General features: G+C 32.1%; 1 protein-coding gene across 1 annotated transcript in view; it reads right to left on the bottom strand.

The window, feature by feature from the left end:
* The window catches only part of LOC127735126 (intraflagellar transport protein 172 homolog), a 44,678-nt gene extending 20,007 nt beyond the window's left edge, over window positions 1–24,671 (bottom strand). Inside the window, exons 1-28 of the mRNA XM_052245207.1 lie at window positions 24,524–24,671; window positions 22,339–22,482; window positions 20,055–20,167; window positions 17,820–17,925; window positions 16,454–16,533; window positions 15,980–16,067; window positions 15,103–15,317; window positions 14,774–14,897; window positions 14,402–14,497; window positions 13,682–13,843; window positions 12,458–12,511; window positions 12,053–12,156; window positions 11,706–11,791; window positions 11,224–11,288; window positions 10,347–10,394; window positions 9,918–10,085; window positions 8,551–8,687; window positions 7,165–7,272; window positions 6,623–6,707; window positions 6,366–6,458; window positions 5,403–5,480; window positions 4,674–4,754; window positions 4,260–4,355; window positions 2,873–2,944; window positions 2,566–2,644; window positions 2,041–2,161; window positions 1,705–1,849; window positions 1,042–1,229 (exon numbers count right to left, since the gene is read on the bottom strand). Of these exons, the coding sequence (XP_052101167.1) occupies window positions 1,042–1,229; window positions 1,705–1,849; window positions 2,041–2,161; window positions 2,566–2,644; window positions 2,873–2,944; window positions 4,260–4,355; window positions 4,674–4,754; window positions 5,403–5,480; window positions 6,366–6,458; window positions 6,623–6,707; window positions 7,165–7,272; window positions 8,551–8,687; window positions 9,918–10,085; window positions 10,347–10,394; window positions 11,224–11,288; window positions 11,706–11,791; window positions 12,053–12,156; window positions 12,458–12,511; window positions 13,682–13,843; window positions 14,402–14,497; window positions 14,774–14,897; window positions 15,103–15,317; window positions 15,980–16,067; window positions 16,454–16,533; window positions 17,820–17,925; window positions 20,055–20,167; window positions 22,339–22,482; window positions 24,524–24,562 (2,975 nt within the window). The 5' untranslated portion in view covers window positions 24,563–24,671. The remainder of the gene's footprint in view (window positions 1–1,041; window positions 1,230–1,704; window positions 1,850–2,040; window positions 2,162–2,565; window positions 2,645–2,872; window positions 2,945–4,259; window positions 4,356–4,673; window positions 4,755–5,402; window positions 5,481–6,365; window positions 6,459–6,622; window positions 6,708–7,164; window positions 7,273–8,550; window positions 8,688–9,917; window positions 10,086–10,346; window positions 10,395–11,223; window positions 11,289–11,705; window positions 11,792–12,052; window positions 12,157–12,457; window positions 12,512–13,681; window positions 13,844–14,401; window positions 14,498–14,773; window positions 14,898–15,102; window positions 15,318–15,979; window positions 16,068–16,453; window positions 16,534–17,819; window positions 17,926–20,054; window positions 20,168–22,338; window positions 22,483–24,523) is intronic.
* Between the last annotated feature and the right edge of the window lie 3,289 nt (window positions 24,672–27,960).

Raw genomic sequence — 27,960 nt, 5'->3', positions numbered from 1 at the left:
GCCTGGGTCGTTATATTCATTAATTTTATCCCTTTCTTGCGCTCGGGATAAAATTCCAATATAACGACCCAGGCCATGTGAAAATTTTCAACAAATCTATGGCTTGCATGAATTATTTCTTAAATAAAACATGATTATATACCGGTTCCAGGGGTCCCAAGAAATCGGATTTTTATCGCTTCCAGGGACCGAAGGAATGTTTGATACCGGTTCCTGTAGCTCAGGTACCCAAAACATTAAAATTCCAATATAACGACCCAGGCCATTTAAATAAAACATGATTATATATCGGTTCCAGGGGTCCCAAGAAATAGTATTTTTATCGCTTCCAGGGACCGAAGGAAGGTTTGATACCAGTTCTTGTGGCTCAGGTACCCAAATCATTGTATGTAATCAAGTTAGGAATTAAGGGTTGTTTGTAAATTTACCAAAATTCTGTGTAATTTTAAACAGTCCTAAACGGAAGTCTTGTCTATGACTTAAAAGTCCATCCGATGACGGAAACAATATCCGGACGCCTTTATTTTCGTTTTCCTCCCAAAATAACCCAAACGGAATAATCATAAGCGAGGATGACAAATGAGACTATGCATGGTACCTATAGGACACAGAGGCATAATGATTAAGTTATTGTGGAAGGAAGAGAAACACCACACAAAATGAGGTCTTCTCATTTAATAGTATAGATTATTATCTAATGAAAGCGATATTTGCAAATCACAATTTCTGTTCAAAGGGAAATAACTCAAATTCATATAATAAAAATAAATTTTGCTATTGAAAAGTTCAAAAATCCAACAACAAGAACAGCTAAAATCGTGAAAATTCAACTTGACCTTCATTTAGTCACAGGAAACAACATATCTAAATTTGAGAAGATTTCGTCAAAGCGTTTTCATGTTAATGAACGGACACTGTTTGGCAGCCACTGGCCTGCCCGTCCACCGGCCGCCGTACATCCCCAAATCAATAACCGTTTTTTCCTTTGAAAATCCAGTTAATAAAAATAAAGGTTCTACAGTCTTTATGATTTGAACCTACTTTTCAGCATCTTTGAATTTCATCTCATCCTCTAGCTGTCTGGCCTGTGAGATATACAGTGTAGACACATCATCTGATTTCATGTAAGTAGCAGCTAACTTATGAGCCATATCCCACTTGCCAGCATTGTTATACATGTCTACTGCTTCTCTTGTACTGCCTGCTTGCACGTATAACTTCTCTGCCATCTGAAGAAAAAAATATTAAATCTTAAAATAGATATTTCATTTGAAACAAGAGTTAGCCATCATCTCAGGCATGTCTTAGCATTTCTTACCACATCAGTGGTCCTGTGCTCCATGCGAACATGGGATGGTGGGGGGGTTTCAACCTTCGGCTGGGTCAGAATCTTGTGCAATACAAAATGTCTCCTTTCAACAGTTAAATTAGATATTTTATATAATCAGCAAGCCCTTTTTTATTGAAAATTAAACAGTCTCAATTGGAGAAATATTGTATTACACTTGATGCATTCATTAATAATGTGTATGTTTAAAGTAAAGAAGAGTGAAGTTTATTTTGCTTTCACTCAAACTTGCATTAGCAAACTCCATTAAGATGGGGCAATTATTTAAACATAGTTTTGTGAATATTTTTGTTTTCTTATGAACAAATGAATTTGTTTACCTTTTATATTTTAAAAAAATAATCATAATCAAATACCTCATAATCTCCAATAGAAGCATAGTGATCAGCAATTTTCTTGTAATATTTGGATGACATGGCAGAATCTTGTAGCTCCAGGATTTGAACTGCCTTTGACCATTGTCTAGAATCAATAGCAGCTTCCACAGCTTTCATGTTAGCTCTGTAAAAGAAATAAAAATTGAACATCTTAGCTAAAACACTGCATTGTCACATTTCAAATATAAGATCATTTTGCATGATATATTACCATTTCAAAGGTTAAGATCAAAAACTATAATAAATAAGGTATAGCCACGTGTTTTTTTTTAGTTTCAAAAATGTTTGTGTGTCTATAAAAATCTTTATACAAACCCAGCCTCTATGTAATGGTTGATAGCAGAATCTAGCTGTTTCTGTGAAACCAAATAGTTTCCCCATTCCTCTTCAAGTTTAACAACTTCTGCAGGGAAAGCTTCTCTGGCAAGTTTAACAGCTGTAATACAAAGCATTTCACTCATAAGTAAACCGTAGTGGTAGAATCTGTTACTCCAAGTATCATGTTCAAGACAACTGTGGAAACAGGAAAGTCTGTTTTTTTCACTTTCTATCACATGCACTAAGCAAGAAATTCTTATTGTATGAAGTAAAACGTAAAGCCAAAAATATATCATGGCAACAGAACTTAGGTAAGGCTTTGGTGTAATACATGTATGAATAACTATATGTAATAGACAAGCTGTATAAACCAACCTGCAGGAAGTCTTAAAGAAAAGTGTTTAAATTAAGTTCAGTTTATATCCATGTTGTTTTTGCTTAATACAAACAATAATGATAAGTAGCCATTATTTATTTAAGTTAACTTCTGAACTGGCCACAGACTGCTGTCTGGTTAATTACCTTGAAGATAAGCGTTCCCTTTCTTGTAGCATTCCATTGCTTTTTGTTTATCTCTGATATGTTCATACAAATCTCCAGCCTAAAACAAATTGTAGAACAGATAAGTAACATTTCTTAATAATGCAAAGCATTTAAAAAAATTCCTCTACAGTTATTATATACAATTATGAATCATCTGACAAAATTCAAATGAGAAAAGTTAAAACAATAAGTAATAAATGACCAAAACATAGTATTTAATCTCATCTAACTAACAGTTGACTTATATTATTCTAATAAGTTTTTCTGAACTATAATAGTTACTCACCCTCTCATATAACTCAGACTTAATCAGTGCAGAAGCTATTCGTCCAATCAAGTCAGAGTTACTCATTAACTCCTAAAATAAATAAAAAACAACAATAACTAGAAGAAGTTATGACATGATCACTATTTTAACTCTTGTAATATATCTGTAATGTTACATGAATGACATATACTCAAAGTTGGTACACATTTCTTTTTACGTGAATGGTACAGGGCTTCCAAAAAATATTTTAGCCAGCCGGACCTTTTTTTTTGTCTTATCCCGATTTTAATCCCTTAAGACTTAGTAATAAAAGGCAACCATAGTAATCAGTTGGCAATCATATAAATTATGATTGACACAAAAACGATATTTAAGTTGATTTTTTATAGAAATTCGATGACCGTTAACTGTTAAATTGACAGTGCACCATTCGAAGTATGCAACATCAGCGTACTAATATCATTCTTAGACTCTTTATTAGTGCAAAATTATGCTGTCAATAACTTTACTTTCATTTTTAAAAAGTATATTTTCCTAATACCGGATGTTGACTTGACAATGGTAAAACACGGTCCAGAAACCAGCTCACGAGTATACTAGTTCAAATAACATGGTTCTGACGATTTTTCACTTAAAACCTTTATTACTACCTTTTTAAATTTTCATCAAGGCATATTTATATACGTTTTCTGATAATCTAAATCTTGTTGACTAAATTAAAAAGATGCAAACCACTGAAATTTAAGAATATAACTTTAAATAGACCGATCAATGTCCGGTACAAAATAGTTTACCTGTCGGCTGAACAGGTAAATTTCTGCTGTCAGAGAACTAATTGACCTTGATTGTAATGAGAGGGTATTAAAGTAGGGTTTGTTTTGATAGTAATTATTCATCATGTCACTTATATGACCGGAAATGTGTGGCTGTTTAAGGCAAAAGGTCAGGTCAAACAGATCGCATAAACTACAACTATGTTAAAATGTCCGTTTCAGCCTCAGCACAACAAGTCATTTATATGATTTACCAGACAAGTCCAGACAATGGAAGCCCTGGAATGGAACCAAAAAATGAATGAATGAATGGTGTTAATGCCCACCATGCAATCTTTCAAAAATAATAAGGAAAAATCTTGTCGTTTGAATACATGCTAAACATAAATTTTAATGTGCCAACTCCCAAAGAAAAAAAATCTACTGGAATCAATCTATCCAATCTAGAATCTTTAATTTCATAAATTTTTCATTTGACCTAGCCTTGGATTGATGATACAACTTCTTGCACTTAGAGACAAGTATGCTACAATGATTCCATAAGTCATTACACAACTTAACAATGACAAGCAAATCACAAATTGATATGGAATTGTTTGAAAGCCATTTATAAATCACAAGAATAGACATACTTCTCTACTAGTAGCAAGTCGAGCAGCTCTTGCAGGCAGACCAGATTTCATGTATAGATTAATGGCTGCCAAATAATCTTCATCCTTTTCTTTCAACTAATATAAATATACAGTGAATTTAATGCACATAACTAATCAAAAGAACTAATTAAGAATATATCTCGTTAGCCTGAGTTTGAAATAACTTACACTGTATGTCAATTTTCTTTTTTTATCCTCTGTATTTAATTTTTCTGTTTTTTGACTTAACTATATCAATTGGTCATTACATGCATTTTCAATTGAATAACTGTTATTATTACATCGGTTGCAATGAATTACCGTGATTTTCCAGTGAAACAAAAACTGATAATTTTGCTTTTTGACGTCATACAACAATGGGTGTTGTCAAGAGGTTGTTGATAAGATTCTTACCTCTCCTGCTTTTTCCTCTTGTCCAGTGTCCATCAACCATTGATAATAATTACGCTGCAGGTTCTCTAATTCTGGATGCATCTACAAAATTTGGCTTCATTAACTTCCTGGATTTTCATTATGTCTAAAATATTTTGGAATCATAAAAAAAAAAAATGGGGAATGTGTCCATAGGACACAGATGATGCCCCCGCTTGCATATAATCGTTATAAAGGGACATTACTCAAGAATTGTAAAAGTGACGCAACCCAAATTTGTACTTGATCTGAGTTTTGTGGTAATAAGCATTGTGTATAAGTTTCATAACATTTGGTTGAGGCAAACTTAAGTTAGAAAACAGAAACGAAAAACTCAGCAATTTTTCCATTTGTAAAGGGGCATAACTCTAGAACAGTACAAGTGACACCACCAAAATTCAAACTTGATCTGTGTTTTGTGGTAATTAGCATTGTGTATAAATTTCATAACATTTGGTTGAGGCAAACTAAAGTTAGAGGATGGAAACCAATTTTGGGACGTACAGACGGACAAGGGTAAAACTTAATGCCCCCTTCGCTACGGCGGGGGGATAAAAAAAGAGTCCAAAAGATTATTCAATTTTAACGTTTTGGTAAAATCTGCTTTTGACAATAATCTAGTCCTTAACTGTCTCAATATTCTGATAAATAGATGTGTTATTTATCAATAAGCATATGGTATATGTGAAGGTAGGGGTATAAATGACTTACCTTGGCTTCAGCCACTTCTATTGCTTCATCCCACATGTGCATTTCTTGGTACATTTCCATGGCTTCATCTACATGATTCTGTCAAATTGATCAATTTAATTATAAGTTACATTCAGATGTGAAACATATAACAATAAATCAGCATAATAATTGTTTTTCATTACTGTTAAACTGTTTTATTCATAAAATAAATGGGGAGTGTGTCCAAGTTTCATAACATTTGGTTGAGGCAAACTTAAGTTAGAGAACGGAAACGAAAAATTCAGCAATTTTTCCTTTTGTAAAGGGGCATAACTCTAGAACGGTTAAAGTGACACCACCAAAATTCAAACATGATCTGTATTTTGTGGTAATAAGCATTGTGTATAAGTTTCATAATATTTAGTTGAGGCTAACTTAAGTTACAGAACGGAAACGAAAAATTCAGCATAACTCTAGAACGGTTAAAGTGACACCACCAAAATTCAAACTTGATCTGTATTTTGTGGTAACAAGCATTGTGTATAAGTTTCATAACATTTGGTTGAGGCAAACTAAAGTTAGAGAATGGAAACCAACTTTGGGACGTACAGACTGACGGACAAGGGTAAAACTTAATGCCCCCTCTGCTATGGCGGGGCATAAAAAGTCTTTTAAAATTTAAAAACAAATCTTTACTGGCTATTATTTTTAGGTCCCTTTTGGTCATGTACCTCCTCATGCATTCATGAATTTATACAACCTTAGTTTTCAAATGTTTGGGTTTAAGTGTTACTGAAGAAGGTAATTCCACAAAAGCCAAAGGGATGCACATAATGTACAAATAGTTACTTGCATTTATCAAAGAGAATGCAAACCTTTTTTAAGCTTCTGTATATTTAATTCAATATTTTGAAGTAATCTTTTCATTGTGCATTGTTTAACATTAAAATCCTCTCTTGCCATTATGCCTACATTGACAAAAAAAAACCAGAACTAATATACCTGTTCAAGATAGACACTCTCTGCTTCTTTGTATTTCTTCTCCATAATAGCAAATCTGGCTCTCACTTTATAGTGGTTAAATCCATCTCCACCCTAAAATGTCAACAATATCAGAATTGGATCAATAATGTTTACACTAAAGTATCATACATTCTATTCTTCCCCATATAAATATTAAAACTCATTTATTACAAATACTACTGGTAATTAGAAAGTTTAAAATAATATGAATTCACAAAACTTAAAAAAATACTCACATGTTGTTTCTGGACGTCTTCAGCAATTCTAAATGTCTCTTTCATATACCTGGCTTTAGCTATATCTCCAAGGGCTGAGTAACATCTGCAGTTAAAAGTGGAAGGTTAAGCTTCAATCTTAATCATAACCACATTTTACAGTCAATCACTGTTCTAATGATAATTGTTTGAAGAGATTTTTACCAAAGGTGGCAAGTGTATATAGGCTTTGATTTCTCAGAGTAAACCTTGAGGTTAAGTAGATTGGTTATTCTTTATTCTTTTAAATATAAATATATCTAACCCTAAACAAATTAAGAAGTAACAAGTCAAAAAATTCAAGTTCTCATTGTAATTTCAATTCTTTTTCAAACTATAAACTGACATCAGCTTTTTACCAGTATATGGCACTGTTGATCTTCCATAGCAAACTTACTCAGCATTATGCACATAACTGAACTTTCACCTGAATATGTTACTGTCAATGTCCCATGCTCAGCTTAATTGCTTACCTTTCAGCTACATGTAATTATCTATCTCCCATGCCAAGCTTAGTTACCTACCTTTCAGCTATATGTAATTGTCTATCTTCCATTGCCAGCTTGCTTAGAGTTTTCCACATAGCTTCCGTTTCAGCAGATAACTCCAAAGTTTCCAAGAAAGATACAGCTCTAAAATAAAATTAATTTTCAAAGAAATTTATGTCAGATCAAAGTACATGTGTAATGTAGTTAATTTTTTATTATCTATTTCGGGGAGGGGAAGGGTCAATTTAATATATTAAACACTTAGCAACCATACAATATTTGCAGCTTGTGATGATGACTTGTTCTATGTTTATAATGAATAATTCTTATCAGATTTGTCTGCTCTTTGAATCATAAGGTATGCCCATTTATTGAAATACCACATATATAGATATATTTGATGGGTGCACATCATACTCTCTGAAAGTTACAGGGCCTTTAGGACAACAACAAATATGATCCTTGATGCTGGTCAAAATTTCAGACCCTTAATTCCTAATCAATTCTATATACATAATGTCTTTCTCTATGTAAAACTTAAGTTTCTACTAAATTGGATGTAATACTAAAAACTAGATATTAAAAACATAATGAATAAAATAACTAAATCATTTTGACTATGTTTTCCTTGGTAAGTGCTATTTCTTACTAGTACATCAAATTAATAATGACCGCCTCAGTGGTCTCGTGTTCACTTCAAGTGTGGGAGGTCGTGGGTTCACCGGTTCAAACCAAAGACTTTAAAATTTGTACTTGCTGCTTCTCTGCTTAGCACACAGCTTTTAGGAGTAAGAGCAAAGACTGGTCAGCTCGGAGTCGGAATATTGTGTCTGGGTAAGGTCACATGTCTTCCTGCGGACTGTTACCTTGTGAACTAGCAAGTAAAAAATTTGGCTCAGTGTGTCGGTCTGGTACAAAGCAGGGTTAATATTCATATTACATTAACATGTTCTCTTCCTGAATATGCATATTAATTTGCCGCTAGACGTTATGCAGCCATCCATCATCATCATCAGATTATTAATAAAATCTATAACAAGTGAAACTGTGAGCTACTGCTCACTGATGATACCCCCGCCGCAACTGGATAATTTTAATAGTGTAAAAATATGCAAGTGTTCGGTAAACAGGAAGTTGTTGAGTGATGGTATAGCTGACTTATATAAACCCTGAAACCAAATTTCAGAAATCCTTATAATGTAGTTCCTGAGAAAGATGCGACGAAAAATATTCATGGGACGGATGGATGGACGGACAGAAAGACAGACAGATGTAAAACAGTATACCACCACTTTTTTAAAACGGGGGTATGATAATAATAAAAGAGTGTGTAACTTCACATGTAAAATAAGAATGTGTGTACCTTTTACTTTTAAAAAAGTGGGTGTATACCTTTCACATGTTAAATAAGAGTGTGTATACCTTTCAAAGTCTCCATCATCAATTGCTGTACCAAACTCTATTAAGCCTTCATCTAGAGTATAAGATACTGTAGACACACCTTCATTGACCAAGACTTCTGTTTTACCATCGGTTCTCTCTAAATCTGTAATGTCTCCCTACAATATAAAATACACAATCAAGCTGAAATATATGTACATAAAATTTGATATATCTTTGTCAAAGTGTCATTTGTATCAATAATATCGAGCTTAAACTTCAGAATTTTGTCAATTTCATAATCATGTGCCAGCAGAAGGCTGTTTCATTATAATAAACTGTTGACACAGAGATATGTCTCTCCTGTCGGCAGAAAATTGATCTCCATGGAAATGAGATATGCCAATGCTTATACAACTGCATACCAAATATCATTGACCTACCACTAGTGGTTCCCCATAAACTGACCTTATCACAAACTAATACATGTAAACTAAGCAAAGTTTCAAAGTCAATAGACCTTTACTGAGGGGGCGGAGCCAAATAATCTCCATAGTAATGAGATGTGCCAATGCTAATTCAACTGCATACCAAATATCATTGACCTACCACTAGTGGTTTACCATGAACTAGACCTAATCACAAACTAATACATTATTGGCGCTGCCGCCGTCGCCACCGCTGACAACGGAAACAGCATACCTATGTCTCGCTTTTTGACTCTGTCAAGGCGAGACAAAAATTGCTAATTGATTCAAATTCACTGGACCATGACTTAGGGGGCAGGGCCTCGAAATAGTCATCAAAAACTGATATTTACTGATAAATATGCAACTTTATAGAAAATGTCATTGATCTATGACAAGTAGTTCCTGTCAAACTGACTTCAGCAGAATACTAACAATTGTTGACGCTGCCGCTGTTGCTGCCAACACCACAAGAAAAGCAACACCCTTGTCTCATTGCCGTGACTTTCTTGACATAAATTATTGCATTTTGAGAAATTAATTGATACATAACATAAAATGGTGGCAGTACTTGTCCTTTGCCTATTGGAGTTTAAATGAAATGTTTGACAGGAAGGGTTACACAAGAAACATCCTTAAGATCATTTATCACAAGATTAGTACAAACTGTACATGACAAATTATTATTTTTCAATTATATATTCTGTAAAATTGAACTATTTGGCTGTTTACTAAATTTGTGTAAATAATTGTTTTATATACATATGTTTATGAGGGTTTTAGGGAAGATTGATTATTGTAACTAGTTGTGTTTTCGCTCTTTAAATAGGGAATTTTTTATGATTATAATTATATCATAAGAAAATTGTTACTCTTGTTGAAGTAAAAAATATTAAACCAGACACACAAATTCCCTCAGTTTTGACTTGTTATCTAACTCACCTTGATGGGAAACATTGTAACTCTCTCTGGAGCATCAATGTTATACCAGACACATAAATTTCCTCTGTTCTGTCCTACAACAACATCACTGCCAGGTACCCACTGGACGTAAGAACAGTAGTTTAGGATTGTAGTTCTGTTTTGAGATTCTATATCAATCAAGTTCAGCTGCAAAATATCAGTATCATTTTGGATCAGTCAAGTCCAAATTATTATAAACCTGATACATATTTGGGAACATGTATCATTTATAAGTTATGAAGAATTTGTTATGCTACTTCATCATTTAGGCAACAGAAAGAAAAGATAACAAGTAGCTTGCTAGCATAAGCATAGCATAAAAGATTTATTTAAAGTCGGTTTTACTTATAACAATACAACATAAGCTCTGTAGAGCTTTTATCCGACATGATAACATAGTATTCTTACCCTTAGTCTTTTGTCTCTAAACAGAAGTTTTCTCCCAGTCTCATTCAACTAAAAATAGATCAAAACAACAATGAAAAGAAAAGATTAGCACAGAACAATTCATATTAATGTAAATATGTAAATATGTGAAACCTCTAACAAGATTGCTGCAGAGTATCCAATATACTAGAATTTACTATTCCAAGGAGTACTACTACTTCATAAAAAATCAATCTGAAGTGATTTTCATACTCGTTCAAGATATATCTGATGTTAACCTTTGACAAACATTTTATTTAACTCCAATGATAAAATGTAGATGTAAAAGCAATTGCAATGTTGATTTTCCATATCATATACATCGTCAAAGGGCAAAAATCCTTCAAAAACATTCCATCAGATTTCTAAAATTCTTTCAAGATAAAACCTTGTAAAGCAATGACATAAAGTTTCATTACAAATTAAATGAATAATAAAGGAGTGAAAGCCCTTATGATGTTGATTTTCAATATAATTTACATTTCAAAGGGGGCAAAACTCCCAATAAAAATAAACGATCAGCGCTGATTTTTTATCAATTGTCCAAGATATTGCTGATATTAACATTTGACAAAAATGTCATTAAACTTTGATGAGAACTGTTGGAACAAGATTGCTTTCGTTGTCCATTTTTTCATATTAACATTTCGAAGGGCAAAACCCAACAAGAAAGAATCAATCAGCTCTGATTTTTAGTAATTTAATATCCTTCACTCAACATTAATCCTAACAAATACTTCATGTTCTAATAAAATTAACAAAGCTTCTGTTTAAGAACATACATAGGCCATCATTAAGCTTTTTATATCATTTTTGTATTTGTAAAGTTCATGAAATAGCATAAATTTGTATTACTTACCTCTAACCAGTCAATTTTGGATTCATGAGTAATCTGTGCTAATGTTGCACCACTTAATAGATCAACTGAAAAATCAAACATCTCATCTACACTATTTCTATTTGTACAAAATTAAATGGAAATTCTTCATATATGATTTTCAAATGACCAAAAGAACCAATCTTGTACACTTTCATGTACTGTGATATAAATCTATAACAAATTCTATTTTTCTTGTCAACAAAATTAAACTTTAAATGTCATCAGCAGTCAGTGTTCTACTCAGGGACTAAAAGCACCATAGTAACATGGTGCTATTTTAAAAATAGAATTTAGTACTGACTGTATTATAAATGTGGTATTATAATTTTTAAGGAAACAGTGCTACTTCGTATCTCATGGTACTGTTTGAAATACTGAGGAGAACACTGCAGCTTATGCTCTATGGAATGTTTTTATAATAAGTTGTCATTTTATTGTCTTGTGCTTTTATATTAACTTACCAATAGCAACAGTTTTTAGATCAAGTAAATATGCTATCTTTTTGTTGTCCTCAACACCTCTCTGTTTTCTTTCATTTAATCTTACACTGTGAAATAAAATGTAAACATTGTATATACATGTAAATGGATATTGATATCAATTAGAATCTGCCTCAATAGTTCAAATGACAAAACATGCAATTCAATGATAAAAATGTAACATTGATTTTTTAATAAAGGTTAACTGGACTTAAGAAGAGTGTCATTCACATGTTATATACCTGCAAGTTCTAAATCTGTAGGCATTCTAGTGCTTACAATTAAGGAGATTTTATTTCAAATTTATATGATCATTGTATTAATCTCACCTTATTAAATGTGGATTCATAAACTCAGTTCTAACACACCCCAGAACTTCATTGGATCCATATTCAATTAAGGCCAGTTCCCCAGCATTGAAGATCATGCATACCTAAAATGAATAGCAAAGGTTAACATCAAAATTCATATCTATTCAATAAATCTAAAACATATATTTAAAGATTTTCCTTTTGCTACAACAGATATGTTATGTCATAGTTAATATTTGCAAATGGGAATAACTTATCTTTCTTTTTTTTTGTCTTATATTTTTAGTTTTTAAAATATTTAATTTTTTGTACTATAACAAATTGATAAAATAAATTTGGAAATCAATCAAAAAAGTCTGCTCTAGAATGTTAATCCAAATAAAAGGAATTTTATAACAATACAAGAATTTTATAAAAACTTACATTTTCATTGTCGAAGTAATATTTTTCATTTCCTCCAGATGTATGCCAGGGAACCTGTTAATACAAAGTTTTATTACGAAAAGATCTTTTTTTCTCAAATGCTCTAGATATGCATAAGTTAATTGTACTGAGAGTTCAATTTAAAAATGGTGCCAAGAAAAAAAGACTTTAAAAGTTTTCTAAATTTAAAAAAAAAAACGCAATACCTGTTAAACATACTTACAGTCTTGTATGTTTTTTAATTTCAGTTCATTTATATGTTTTGGAGTTTAGTGTGACTTCCATTTTCATTGAACTAGTACATATTTTTGTTCAGGGGCCAGCTGAAGCCCGCCTCCAGGTGCAGGATTTTCTCGCTGTGTTGAAGACCCATTGGTGGCCTTTGGCTGTTTTCTGCTCTTTGGTCAGGTTGTTGTCTCTTTGACACATTCCCCGTTTCCATTCTCAATTTTATTAGACTAATTTTAATAAGTTGTTCTTATGTTTTGCTGTTACACCACCCAGCTTAAGGGAGGGGATAGCACTCACAAACATGTTTAACCCCCGCCACATTCTTTATGTGCCTGTCCCAAGTCAGGAGCCTGTAGTTCAGTGTTTGTTATTGGTTCATTTCTGTCATACTTGTTTTTCGTAAATTGTTTTATTATAAATTAGACCGTTAGTTTTCTCAATTGTATTGATTCATATTTTTCATGTTGTGGCCTTTTATAGCAACTATATGGTATGGGTTTTTCTCATTGTTGAAGGCTGTATGATTGCCTATAATTGCTTACATCCACTTCATTTCAACTTTGGTGGATAGTTGTCTCATTGGCAATCATACCACATCTCCTTATTTATTTTATTATTTTATTATTTCTAATTTCAATTCTTTTGTAATTAAAGAAATCTCTGACATGATAGAATTGATAGAATGGAGGAGTGATATTTTTTATGGACTATCTTCCCTTTACTCATCTCATGAATTTTCTTACTTTGTAGATCTCCAATTAGAATAATATCTGACGTAGACCTTGATCAAGAATAGTATCTGATGTACAAGTGATCTATCTCTTTCTCTGTAAGTGTCAAAACAGGATAGGAGTTTATCACTCTGTAAATCTCCTAGTAGGATGGTATCTGATGTATGTGTAATCTATTTTTCACTCACCTTACTGAGTTTGTTACTCTGTAAATTTCCAAGCCAGATGGTATCTGATGTACGTACCATCTACCCTAACTCACCTCACTAAGTTTGTTACTCTGTAAATCTCCAAGCAGGATGGTATCTGATGTATGAGCTATTAGGTATCTGTCTTTTCCCATGATTCTAACTTCATCAATCTCATAACCATAATGAGATTTTAAAACAACCCTTTGTCCACTTGACATATTCTTAACAATAACCTTAAGAGAAATATTTTAGGAAAGTTTATACGTTATCCATAAAATGTTAATGTGTGTACATATTTGCCCCTACAATAGTAGATGGGCATTAAATTCTGTAGTAAGTAACCTTGTACTCTGAGTCTCTGACCTCAAAAGGCTTCCTTCTACTCCTTCCCTATCTTTCCCATCAGCATAACTTTCCGTTTAACTGAGCAATCTAATCTTAAGATTTTATCAAAAAACATTTGGTTAAAAAAAAAAAGTAAATTAATAAATTAGTAAAAGCGACCATGACGTTTGACATATTAACACCTAAATCAGTTCTCCCCCTTCCCTTTATCTTCAATTGGTATAAGTTTGGATTTAGTTAAGGATGGGCAAACTCAATATTTAATCAGTAAAGTAATTGTTTCAGACTGACAAAGTGACAACTTTATACTCTTGAAAATCATTTTCAGGGAGCATAATTATGTGAATAAAAACATTATTAAAATTTGAACAGAAAACATGCTAATCAAATCTGATCTTGTAAAACATTAACTTGAAAACAAAACCTGACAAATTTCTAAAACAAACCTGACTAAGTCCAACATGTGTCATTTCAAACTTGTTCTTGTAAATGGTTCTCTTAAGACAGCAATCAAACAACTCAACACCTCCACATAATGTACCCTGAAAAAACAAACATCCTTTACATTATACCAATAATTTTAATATGTAAGATTAGAAAATATTTGTTTCATAATAGTACAACTTCATTTCAGCTTCATGTATTACTAATATTGAGAAATCCTTATTGTGTGGTTTACTATTATTTTTTTACGCAAAACCATTTGCAATATTTTAATAAAAAGAAGGCATATAAAATGAATGTTCATAATACAAAATTTAATGAATTACATTCCACCCGACTATAATTACATTAAGTAAGAAACAAAAAAATCTTACACAAGTAACCCTGGATCCATCCTTCTTCCAGGCAAGAGCTGTAACAGTGTACAGATTTTTTATATCTTTGTTCTTTGGTTCGTCCCACATTTGTTTCCTTGGACTCCAGTTCAAAACTCTCAATCTGCAATCCAAAGAGGTCCATTAATAAACCCGATTAATAACAATATCTACCTACTACGGTTAATTTGAAAGGTTGGTTAGTTAAACATATGAGTACTGTTGTGAGTAATTATCCAAGAAAACTAAAAAAAAGTTTATCATGAGTTAATGCACATCCACAAAAAAAATTCAAATAATACAGACAAATACAAGAATGACTATTTTACCTGTCAAAACTTCCAACAACAACAGACTGGCCACTGGGACTACATACAGCAATAGTAAACTCATGTTCATCATCTTCACGAGAGAAATCAAAGTGCTGAAAGCTACGTCCATCACGTCCATAGGCAATAATTCTCTTGTCACAACCTGCTGCTACTATGGAATTCTGGGAGAAAGCCAAGGCATAAGGTGGACATGGATGAGTACTGATCTTTCCCTGCAATGTTTATATTAATATAGCTCTTAATGTTTCAATATCAGTTGCTGTTTAATTCAAAGATCATTCAACCCTAAATCTTGAAACTACACCTATATTGTATCTGCCGCAGACTTCAGATTTGATGTAAATTTATTTTTAGACTTATGAGTCATATGAAACGAGTTTCTGGTGATTATAATGTTAAGAACTAAGTCCTATGTGCACTTTTTTTAACATTTAGTCCAAATCCATAACGTATAATTGACAAAAAATTCTAAAGATTTCCTTATAGAATCAGTTAATAAAATATATTTCTTCCACGTTTAATTTATCTTTACACCATGGGTTTTCCCTTCTCACTTGTGTTGTGCAACTGCTGGATATCAAACACTTAGATCACTCTTTATGGAAAAATAGTCAGCGAATTAGAGTATAAGAAGACAATGATTCAATAGCAGTTAATTTCTATGGATTATGATAAAAAAAGTATTTTCTTTTAAAACAAAGTCCATGTACACATGTTTTATAGTAACACTTAGTCATTCAAGTTATAAAACATATCCATCTCATGTTAAATTGAAGGATCATATGGCTCTAAATATTGCATTTTATGTCGTTAAACAATTACCAAAAAACTTTCATGTTCATGCTATATCATGTAAAAATGACTGCATATATACCTGTGTGTCACCAGATCCTTCGTCATCAAAGAAATATCTGACAATAGCACCATCAGCATGGCCTGACAGGAAACCTTTTCCTGATGGACTGAAATGTGAATAAACAAATAGGGTAGATAATTAAACAAAATATTTGTATATATTCTTCAAATTACAAATGGCAATTCTTAACTTTGAATATGAAATCTTTGATTACCTATAGGTAAGGATAAATAAAGCAACATGCTTTTTATACCTTCATTTCCTCTTACATGTTTGATATTATAAGAAAACTATAAAAGGTCCATAAAAACAGTGGGAATAAATTAAAAAGAGACAAACAAACAGTCTAACTAAAGTCAGTGATATAGGCTCTTACATCAAATTTACATAAGAATATGAAAAATATTTTGTTACAATTTACATTTAATAAGTAGTCTCTTTCTGTTACTATCAACAATCAATAAGCAGCCTCTTTCTCTATAATAAACTTACTTAGCGGCTAGAGAAACAACATATGAATCTGTGCCATAAATAGTGGAGGACTTGTTGGTCTTTATATTAGCAGATCTCACCTAAAAAATTCAGATTACATGTTAAAGAACTATTTTCAGTGCAAGTTTTCTAAAATAATTCAGATTTATTTAACCAATCAAATTATTTTCAGATTATCAATTAATAACAAAAGACTGGATAATCCTAGGTACAGTAAACCAGTCTAAATCTTACCCTTTAAGGACAAGTCTAAGAATAAATGATTTACACAAATTAAATTACTCCAGAACATATACATGTAGGTATTTCCTGATTCAAGAGCTCAGATTAAACAAGTTCTAGTTTTAAACATGGGTTTTGTTTTGTTTAGACCAGTTTCTGGTATCAGTTGAAATCATCAACTTTAGTTTTATTGTTTCAACTTGCATGAGAAAAACAATATTTACATGAGTGTCTGAATTATTAAGTTTAGTTTTATCAATTATTGGATTACACTATATTTAAAATGAACAGAAAATTAAAATTAAACAATTAAAAGACAACAACATCCTGGATTACTGCAAGGAAATGCTTAATTCTGGTCTACATGTTTCGTCTTCAGGACAATTTAATGATCAGAAACAAATGTTGAATTACATAAAATGAGGTTCATATGGAACGTTAAAGTGAAAGTAAAAATATAATATGCACAACTTTATTTTCAAAATGAACTTGAAACATGGAGAGTGTACCAGAATATTAAGGGATGTATGGTAGTCACACATGTAGAGCATTGTGGAAATTGCGGTAAATCTGCATGATATTTGCGGTTATGGTACACTCTCCATGTTTCAAGTTCATTTTGAAAATAAAGTTGTGCATATTATATTCCCCATGCAATTGGAAGTAGTACCTCATTAAGAGTGAAGCCAGTTGAAATGGTATGGAATGTCCAGTGAGGTGTTGTCCATTTTGGGAAAGACACTGACATTATTAACTTTTACTTTCACTTTAACGTTGTCAAACCAATAATTGTGACATAACGTCTTGCTAACCTTTTGTAATCCCATATGAACCTCATTTTATGTACTTGAGCATTTGTTTCTTATCATTAAATTGTCCTGAAGACACCACCATAAATGGCGAAACATGTAGACCAGAATAAAGCATTTCCTTGATGTAATCCAGGATATTGTTGTCTTTATATAGTATAATTTTCCCAAGGTTTTAAGACAACCTCAGCATACTTTGGTATCCATCCTGATTACTATACCAGCTTGTACTGTTAGAAGGTGTTGGTTCACTCATGTATATATATAATATTAATAATAGAAAATTTAAATGATTAATTGACCACAAGAGAAACTTTGTTATTAGGTAGCTATACCTTTCCATCAGCAAGTCCAAACACAATAGGTTGTTCTGGGGGCCACATTAAACAAGTCACAGCACTCTGTTGAACAAACTTATTACAGATCACCTTTTTCTCGCCCCTGAAATATTAATGCCAATTGTTAATTGTAAAACATAGCTATTAGACCAACTCAATTATCTCCCCTGAATAATCAATGGGTACTGAATATTATTTGTTTCCATTTTTCCAGTATCACTTAATAATTTAATTTTGGATGTAACACGTCTTCTGATTGGCTGAAAGTTTTTTGTCTATCAGCTCATAGACATAATTTTGTCATGTGACTGTGACGTCATCAAAGTTTTTTCATGATTTACTCCTTAAAAATGGAATTTAGAATTAAATCATAAGGAATGACTGTAATATTTTTTCTGTCTATTCGTAATAACATAAAAAAATGTGGTGCACACTTTTAAATAACCTGGGTATACACGGGTTATTCAATGTGCACCACATTTTTGATGTTATTTCGAATAGACAGAAAAAATATTACAGTCATTCCTTAAATAATTCAAGCAAAAATTCAGATTTAAGAAAAGTAAAATGATATTATTCAGATACTTTCGCATGTCACAATTGTGAACAAAAGTCTACCATTTGTACCAATCTATCCCAAGAATATTTTGCAAACTTAAATCTCTTTCTGACAAATCTCATAAACAGTGATGGTGTTGTTCTAAAGCTTCATCTTATGTACAGCACATTTCTCAGTGTGTTAGATATGTTTGCAATGACATCTCAGAAGTCAATAAAGATGGTCCTCTCGTTGGTAAACCATTTTACAACAGGAACATAGACATCATAAATTGATCAGTGCTTTTGCTAAATTTTACCACAAATATTGAGAATTATTCTAAAAGTATGATTCTACCTGCAGGAGTTTAGTAGGAATGATATTACACCTGGTAATTTTATTTATAAAGCAAAGAAGTTTAGGAATTTACTTTTTTTGGCTACACAGACTTACTGAAAAAGATTATAATTATACTGTAGGGGTTTAATCAATCTGTCTTGGATTTTTTAGAACAAGCATCAGCGGGTTAGTTTACAGTTTGAAGCAAGATGTAAATGCTTTTTCTGGACAATGCACTAGATTGTGACTTACTGTTCATAAAATTGCTGTATAAAATCTATTATTATGTACAAAAAAAATATTGTTTTGTGTAAGGCAGCATGATTTCATATGATGTTTTGTGTAGGCCAGCATGATTTCATAATTTTTGTGTAGGGCAGCATGATTTCATGTTTTGTGTAGGGCAGCATGATTTCATATGCTTTGTGTAGGGTAGAATGATTTCATATGATGTTTTGTGTAGGGCAGCATGATTTCATATGTTTTGTGTAAGGCAACATGATTTCATATGTTTTATGTAGGGCAGCATGATTTCATATGATGTTTTGTGTAGGGCAGCATGGTTTCATATTAACAGGCTGCTTGTAAGTACCTTGATAATATGCCTGTCCAAAGTAAAGAATCTGGTCAGTGGTTGTCTTCTATTTCTTTTTTACATCTATTGTTATTTAGGGATTTTGCTTCAGACAACACTGTGATATTTCCTGTGAAATTTATTACAACTTTTCCAGACTGGAATCAATTAAGAGCTTGAAATATTGCATATACTCTTGTTATAGTATTGTATAAAACTCTATTTTGGCCACTAGATTTCTTTTATTTGGTTTGCGGTCTCATTGATGTATAATTCACAACTCCTTTTATTCATATCTAAAGTTCAACATAGTGTATCAAATTCTTAGTTGTTCTAAATTTAGACACTTGCACAAAAAAATGAGTGCATGTGTTTATGGTTACTTAATTAACTTTAATTGCCAACCTGAACATTTTTTTCAAAACACTGGAACAGAATTATTGAGTTATCTTTCTTTGCCACAAATATCTGATTGTAGATTTTTGAGAGGATTTCATTTTTAATGAATTTACTCTTCTTTCTAAATTATGATTCTGACACTGAACTGGGATAAACTTGTGGCAAATTGTGACTATGTAAAAATAAATAAATAAAATACAATTCAAATGCTGACAGACCCAATATTTTGCCCAGATTTGACCATAAACAAACATGTCTTTTTTTCTCTACCACAGGTCTGCCATAAACAATTCTCCTTAGAACATAAAACATTAGGCAATAGATGGTGACCAAGCAACTCAACTCAGTGTTTATTAATATAAATTCTCAAACATGTTCTTACCAATCATCTCCAATTTTGTAAACATATATTATGTTATCAGTTTGTCCTACAGCAATCTTTGTGGAATCTGGAGAAAATGCTAAACCTTTCACAGTGTAACTTTTCTTTCCATACTGAAATAAACAACCAAAAGTAGTTGAATTTTTTTTTTTTTAAGAAATGTAGGACTTAGAATTATAAATAATAAGGAAATAATAGCAGCAGGTATAAGTATATAATTTCAATCAGAAATTAATGTTCAAACATACATGTACAGGGCTCACACTACTGAAGAATTATAGGGAGAAGTGACTTCTCTTTTTGAAACTGATAGGGAGAAATGGTGAGACTTAAAAGAGACGTGCTTGTTTGCCCGCGGCGCTACAATGTTTTGTTTTTATCATAATATAAAGAGCCGTATGTATCCTATTTATTTTATTCTTTTTTATATTGTTCAATTCATACCTGAGAATACAATTAAAGTAACAGTTGTTTCAGTTTATGTCTTAAATAATCCTTTATAGTTACTCAATAATATTTTTTCCTCTTGTCAGATACTTCCCACTATATACATGATATATCTAGCACTAAAAAGATCTTTTTTATAGTAAAAAAGAAAAGAAAGAATCATATATCAATTAAAATTCTGTTTATCATGTTTATGAAATTCTTTGTTTCTCATTAAAAAGATATATAAAATTAACAAAGTAGAGCAACTTTAATCAATAAATTGAAACAATGCATTTACATGGAAACATAAATATTTAGCAAGGAGATCTAACCAAAAGTTTTTTATGCACGTGGAATGCAATATTTTCAATTGTGGAATCTTTATTCTTCTGTCAGCTGTTCCATTGGTGCGTCTGTAGTTATTATCGTTAGAATACGGATTTCGGTCATAGCTGATCCACTTCCACTACTATTTAGAACACCAGATCGGCTATATATCGCTTTTGACGGTTGGGCAAAGCGAAGTGACGGACTTGAAAGCAACTTTTTCGCCCAAGTTGCCTGCTAGCGTGAGCCCTGCATGTATAAAGATTTCTTGAAAGTGCGTTAGACAGCCTCTGAGAATAATTGATCCCTGTTATCATTAAGACATTCAGAAATAAATTGCTTCGCCAAGCGTAGCTGGATACAAGCGCAGAGGTCCAACCCTGAACAGTTGGGGCAAAAATGGACACAATATTCGCGCTTGATATAGGTCTGAATTTGGATTGTAATTCAATATTTGACACATAATAGGTTTCTGACACAGAATAACTGTAGTCAAAGAACTTAGAATTGATTTGAATTTATATTCAATTTTTTGCTTTTGTGCAACACACTATGCTGTTGCGAATTGACCTCCCCCCCTTTTTTTCCAAAAAAAAAAATTTGAAGGATTTTCTTTTTGATTTCTGAAATCTTGAGGAGAAAAAATTGTCTCCCCCCCCCTTTTTTCCAAAAAAAAATTCTTTCCCTCAGTCATGGTCATAATTTCAATTGAAATTTCCATGGAGTTTGCAACCATAATTACCCATTTAAATACATCATAAAAGTCTTAAAATAGAAAATGACTTACATAATCATAGCTAAAATTAATTTACCTTCATCAGCATTTTTAAAATTATTAAAATAGTAACTTCTAAAAATGAATTGACAGCTAATCACCTCAAGACAATACAAAAGTTCTTTATACATAATTTAAAAGCAGTGTAAGGGAGGTAATTCAAAGTAGTTTTTGAATTACCTCCCTTACACTGTAATTTGTACTTAAGTAATTGTCCATTAACCAGGACACCCTTGTTTTTTCTCACTTTTTTGCCCCTAATTCCTAAACGGTTTGAGCCATAACTAACCATCCCTTTGTGGTATGGAAACTTGTGGTATAATTTCAGAGAGATCCATACACTGTTCCACAAGTTATTGTCATGAAACTAGAAAAATGCTTATTTGGGCCCCTTTTTGGCCCCTAATTCCTAAACTGTTGGGACAATAACCCCCAAAATCAATCCAAACCTTCCTTTTGTGGTTATAAACCTTATGTTTAAATTTCATAGAGATCCATTCACTTAAACTAATGTTATTGTGCGAAAACTAATGTGTCTTCGGACGACGACACCAACGTCATACCAATATACAATTTTTTGCGGTCGTATAAAAACAATTCATCAAATTGTTTTGTATTTACAACAAATTTGTTTTTTTGGCACAACATATTTTCATTCCAAATTGATTATTATATCTCTTTTAATGACTGGTTTCAACTGAATTATAGACTTAACACAATACATGTAGTATGAAGAGAAAACGTGAAGTTAACCTTAGGATCTGCTGGTTTCAGGGAAAATTTATCTCTTTTTTCTCCTTGTTCATCAAACAGTAAAATGACTCTATCTGATGTACACACTGCCATCTTTTGGTTGTTTGGTGACCAAGTAATAACACAGACCTTGGCTGCCCCATCCTGTGAAAAAAAAAAATTAAAACTGTTAAAACCTTCAATGATAAAGGAAGAATTCATAATGATGTCATATATATTGCAGTCAATTATCCTGAACACAACAGCAAAGTTCACATTTGGAATTATCATAAATATTTTTTAAGTGAAGTATATGACACATTGAGTAATTGTACACACACAATATTTGTAAACACACCCATGTGTGCTTCTTGAATATAGTCTGCTGCGAAACAGGCTGTTTTAGATATTACAAACAGGAAATTCTTGATGTAAAAAAAAACATGTTGGACATTATATTTTGTGATATAAGCTTATCTAATCTTAAAGAATAATAAATGAAATTTTTGTTAAGAAATTATCAGACCGTTAAAAAAATTCCCAATTGGGATGAAAATTTGATGGTCAAGGGACCCATTTGAAAACACCTGGAATCATCCCTGAGTGTAATTAATTTGAACATCTATGGTTTTAAATGAGTATACATGTGTTTAAATGTATTCTTTACTTCTCTGAATGCCTTTTTAAAAGTATTTAGTCAAAATAATTGAAAAATGAGTTTTATAAGGGTCAGGTCAACACCTCTCATGGGGGATATCCCCAGAAAGCGGGAAAGTTGGCAGGTCTCAGTTATTCAAAAATATTCGACAGCTAGGCAATATTCCCAGATCAGGGGACTAATATTGTCCAATGTTGTATGATTTATTATATAATGGCGATTATCACTACTTAAAACTAAAATTTTCCCATTATTCAACCTTTGGCCACAATGGTTGGTTTCACACTGTCATTCTAGAGGAAACTCATAAATTGGCTACCTATTATCCCCGAGGAACCAGTAATGACGCACCTAAGGTTGTTTTGTCTCTGCATTTAATCTACCATTTAAAAGAATTAGAAAAACGGAATGGAATAAAAGATTGGTAACTTGTTATTATATTTCAATCATTAAACAGTTGATATTTGAAACAGTAATAGCAATAAAATTCATGTTTGCTAACATTACAAACGGACTGCCAACTAATGATGGGTACCAGTAATGACGCACTGTAAACAAACCAGTAAAAACCACTTGCACGTAACTGATAATCGAAAAATTGCTTCAATCCGGATTCTTTAAAATTAAAACTGTTCAACAGATTCAATTTTATTAACAACTTTTGATATTTTCATTCACTTTAATGATCATAATGATTGTAACACCAAATTTTTAATCAATTTAAATGTAACCTATATTTTGGTATATAATTGTTCAAAATTTAAGAAAGTGATATACATATTCCATATATTTGAAAATAAAAAGTAATTGCATTCATTAAACAACATTGACAATAATACATTTATCAATGTATACTTCATACATTGAATGAAAAAAAATCAATAAACCATAGAAAATTATATAAGCGACGATCATTTGTTCTACAGTGATTCCCGCTTAAATGTAAAACCATGTCACATGACAGTCACGTGATTTGAAAAACACAAAATGGGGAAGCATACGGTTACCTACTTTTCTTGACCAAAGTGGAGATAGGACTGATAATCTTTCGGGGAAGGGTAGAATTTTTTTGACCTTAATAAAATGGCGGAAATTGCATTGTCTTTAATATTTTAAGCAATAATAACATTTCTGGGCAGAGTTTTAGGCATCTTTGTTGTAGTCAGATGACCTTCAACATCATGTTATGTACAGCAAATGTTGATGACGTCACGGCTTTTGTTTAGAAATATAAAACCGTTAACTAAATCGGTGCGTCATTTCTGGTCCGCGTCAAAACAGGTACCAAGACGATATGTGTTTTTTCACACTGACCATAACTACATGTAGAAGCAAGATAAATGTAACTGGTAGTGGTAAACAGCGTATTCCTGACTGTATTGATGATCTTCGGTATGTTTTGTATCAATTTGTCTCCCAATTGAGAGATTATCTTTTTATATGGAGGCTGTTTCCTGATCGGAGAATATTGCCTAGCTGGACGGCGAAAGATAAGAGCTTCGTCCATACCAAATAATTAACGATCACTTTTTACTGAACGCTGTTTACCTGTGGGGACAGCAAGTTTTTCATATGTTTTAACTGCATTCTTATAATTTAACCATGTGTCACAGTAAATATATCGAATCCTTTCAGCATAAAATTCTTCGAGCACTTGCCCGTCGAATTGTTTGTGGAATGCTAGGCAGCGCCTCGTTCTGAAATAATCTACTTTCGTAAATGTTAGAAAAATAATGATAGTTATGACCGTCAAATTTTTTTAAGACTCAACAAAATATACTGACCTTTTATATAAACCAAAACCAAATATTTTCTTGCTTTTCTCCCGATTAACAGATTATGTTCAAAGATCCGAAAATTTATTTACAATTAAGTCTCAGAGTCAAACAGGGAAATGACACAATATGTTTCCGAAACATTATCTGTATCTGTATCGTTACGTCGAAGGTAACAGTTCTGGCTTTAACTCGACGGGATATTTTCTTACTTTTTAGGCTGACAACAGTCTAATCATAAGTTACAGTAACCTTAGGCAGAGTTTCTAAAAACATCATTTGAAGATAGTTCTTTGATTGGTCTGCTCTACGTTTGAGGTTGACAGAATGGAGACTATAATGGCAAAAAAAATAACAAAATAGAGAATAATGGGGTGCAAAAGTATAAAGAATAACAGTGGAAAATTAAAGAATTAATTATTTAGGTACTGATTACAGAAATGAACGAAGTACAGAATAAAGAAATCATATTATTACACAAAATTTTGATAGTAAACTCATTTAAATCTGAAAATTAAAAGAATACGCCAGTAGTAAATTTCATTAGTAATGCCATATCCGAGACATATGCTTCGATCTGGTTTAGTCACTGGTTTGCAAATGATTGGCAATAGACAACAATAAATTAGATGGGAGGAGAAATATTTGCTTTAAATTTCCGTAAGCCTGTTCTTCTTCCAATTGTTATACTTAAATCAATTTTGGTTCTGTTAATTATCAAACCAATTGAACAGTACATGTTTCCTATCATTTTATGTATTCTTAAAGTCACATATAAATTGGAACTTGATTATGATTTTTGTATTCTAACATGAACTTATATTTTGATAAGACAACGACAACTGAATTAAAGAGAACAATATTTCCAAAAACTTTTCTGCTAACTATTATTTTAAAGGTAAAAAAGAACATTGTAAATTTCGTGATAAAAATTTACAAATAAACAAGACTGAAAAGTTAATTAGACTTCTTGTGCTTTTCAGTTGACTAACCTTCCTCAGGAACAATGGAGTCAAATATCTTGAAAGTCGTCGCTAAGGGACCGAAACCTTAAGAACTTTGAAAGAATGGACAAAACAGTCCGAGATTTACTTTATCTGAGAAAGTAACAATCTTAATTTTAGTACTATTTTATAACGATTTTAAAGAAAACATTTACACCAACTAATTTAATGCCTTTAGAATTGATTTGTTGGAAATCGGGTGTTCTCTCTCCATTGCTGGATTTGGATCCGTTTAGAAAATATCATTAATGATCAGTGTTAATACCCGTTTAAATCTTTCTCCCGCATGTATAGAGATTTTTAATAGCCATGCATAATATATCATCATATTTCCCATTATAAAAACGTTTATTGCTCCCAAAGCTTCCTGAGCAGTAACAGAATGGCTAGGCAGAAGAAAGAGGTTGGGTTTTGAGATTTGTGACACTTCCTTCTTGTTTTTGAAAGTACAGTCATAATGTAATTAACATGATAATCTTAAAGGTTTGACGAAATGGTCTTCTAAAGTAGAGCGAAATGAAGCTAAAACTGTCATATAGCTTTACGTACCATTAAGTATATGTTCTTTGAACAACTCAGCTTGGTAACTATGGCAATCGAATATATCCCAAATATGAAATGAAGGATACTACAAATGCAGCAAGACCTGTTTCATTCCTTAACTTACACATAATATACACAGTTGGTAATGAGGGTACTAGGGTTTTGAACAAATATTTACAAAAAAACGGTAGATGATTTCAATTTGTCTTTGTGAGATTTCCATTAGTATGTGTACCCATTCCGACAGCAAGAACATTTAGTGTAATATGTCCCAACCAATACAATACCAGTAGCGTTCATTTCATATCAGGATTTTGTTGGTAGAAGGTAAATGATAACGAAGGAGCTTACAAATGGTTAATTTTAAGTTTAAGTAATCTCCTCGGAAGTATTACGGACGCAATCGATTTAATCGTTATGGACTATCTATGTTACAGATGACAAAAGGAATATCCGATTTGACATAGCCGTGATTTTGTCCCCTTTTCTCCATCTATTATCACATATATTTCACTTGATGTAAGAATCCGTGACAACACGGACTTTAGCGGTGCAGGAGGGTTTTTACCTTCACAACACCTGGGTATATCCTCGTTTTTTTTTCGGGGTTCGTGTTGCCGAGTCTGTCTTTTGTTTCTTATTGGTGTTTTGTAATCTTTTCGATTAAAAAAAACCATTAAAGATACCAGGCTTATAATATTATCATGGTATCGTCCGTTCTTTCTTTTTTTTTGTCGTATTTTCAGTGACTGTCATATTGACCTTGACATACGACATATTGACGTATAAATTCAATAGAACCTTATATAACTCTATATCTTTATAAGAATTCTTAATTATTACCCGACTTTTAGTTACATTTGAGAATATATTTATATAGTAGAAATCGAATGACGTATATATGTAGGACGCTGAAGTGCGATGGTCACGCTGAAGTGCGATGGTTCGCGCTGAAGTACGATGGTCCTTTCGCTGAAGTGCGATGCCGGTTTGGCATGACGTTTAAATATTGGAACGTTTTCAAATACAACGTTACTAACAACATGGGTTCGCAGGCAGGAAAATAAGATTTTATAGATGAAGGTTTCATGCGTACAAAAGAAGGAAAAAGAAAGAAACGAACGATTCAATTCCCGAAGTTGCCCAGCTTTGGAACACTGGGTCAAAGTACTTTTTAAGATTTAAAATTGTGTGTTCATCTCATTTATACCATGTAGGTTTTCCAGATGTCGGCTGTGACCACAAATTTTGATTAATTGTTATTATTCTATTTGTTTAATCAAAATAAAGTTGCAAATTTTAACTAGCTTCAATTGAAATTGTAGATCTCTGACCATCGCTCCAATATATCGAATCTCCAGATTTAGATTTTCTTCTTTTATCCCAGTATCTTTTTGACAATTATACGTTTGTGAGTATAACATGTATACATAACCATATGATACCAAAGTCATGACAACTATTAAGTGTCAAAGTCAGGAAAATGGACACACCTGTAATTATGCCAGACATGTGATTTAATAGAGATTCAAAATGTCACTAGAAAAAAAAATCGTATCGATCAACCAATTCGTGATGGCAATAAAAAATATCCACCTTGGAAATGATGACTTTAGTTGTTCTTTTTCCTTTCTTTCTCATAACTTTACTTGTTTTTAAGTTT

The sequence above is a fragment of the Mytilus californianus genome, unplaced genomic scaffold (genome assembly GCF_021869535.1).
Source record: "Mytilus californianus isolate M0D057914Y unplaced genomic scaffold, xbMytCali1.0.p SCAF_1, whole genome shotgun sequence".
NCBI classification, from domain to species: Eukaryota; Metazoa; Mollusca; class Bivalvia; order Mytilida; family Mytilidae; genus Mytilus; species Mytilus californianus.
This window is presented reverse-complemented; position numbering and strand designations above follow the sequence as displayed.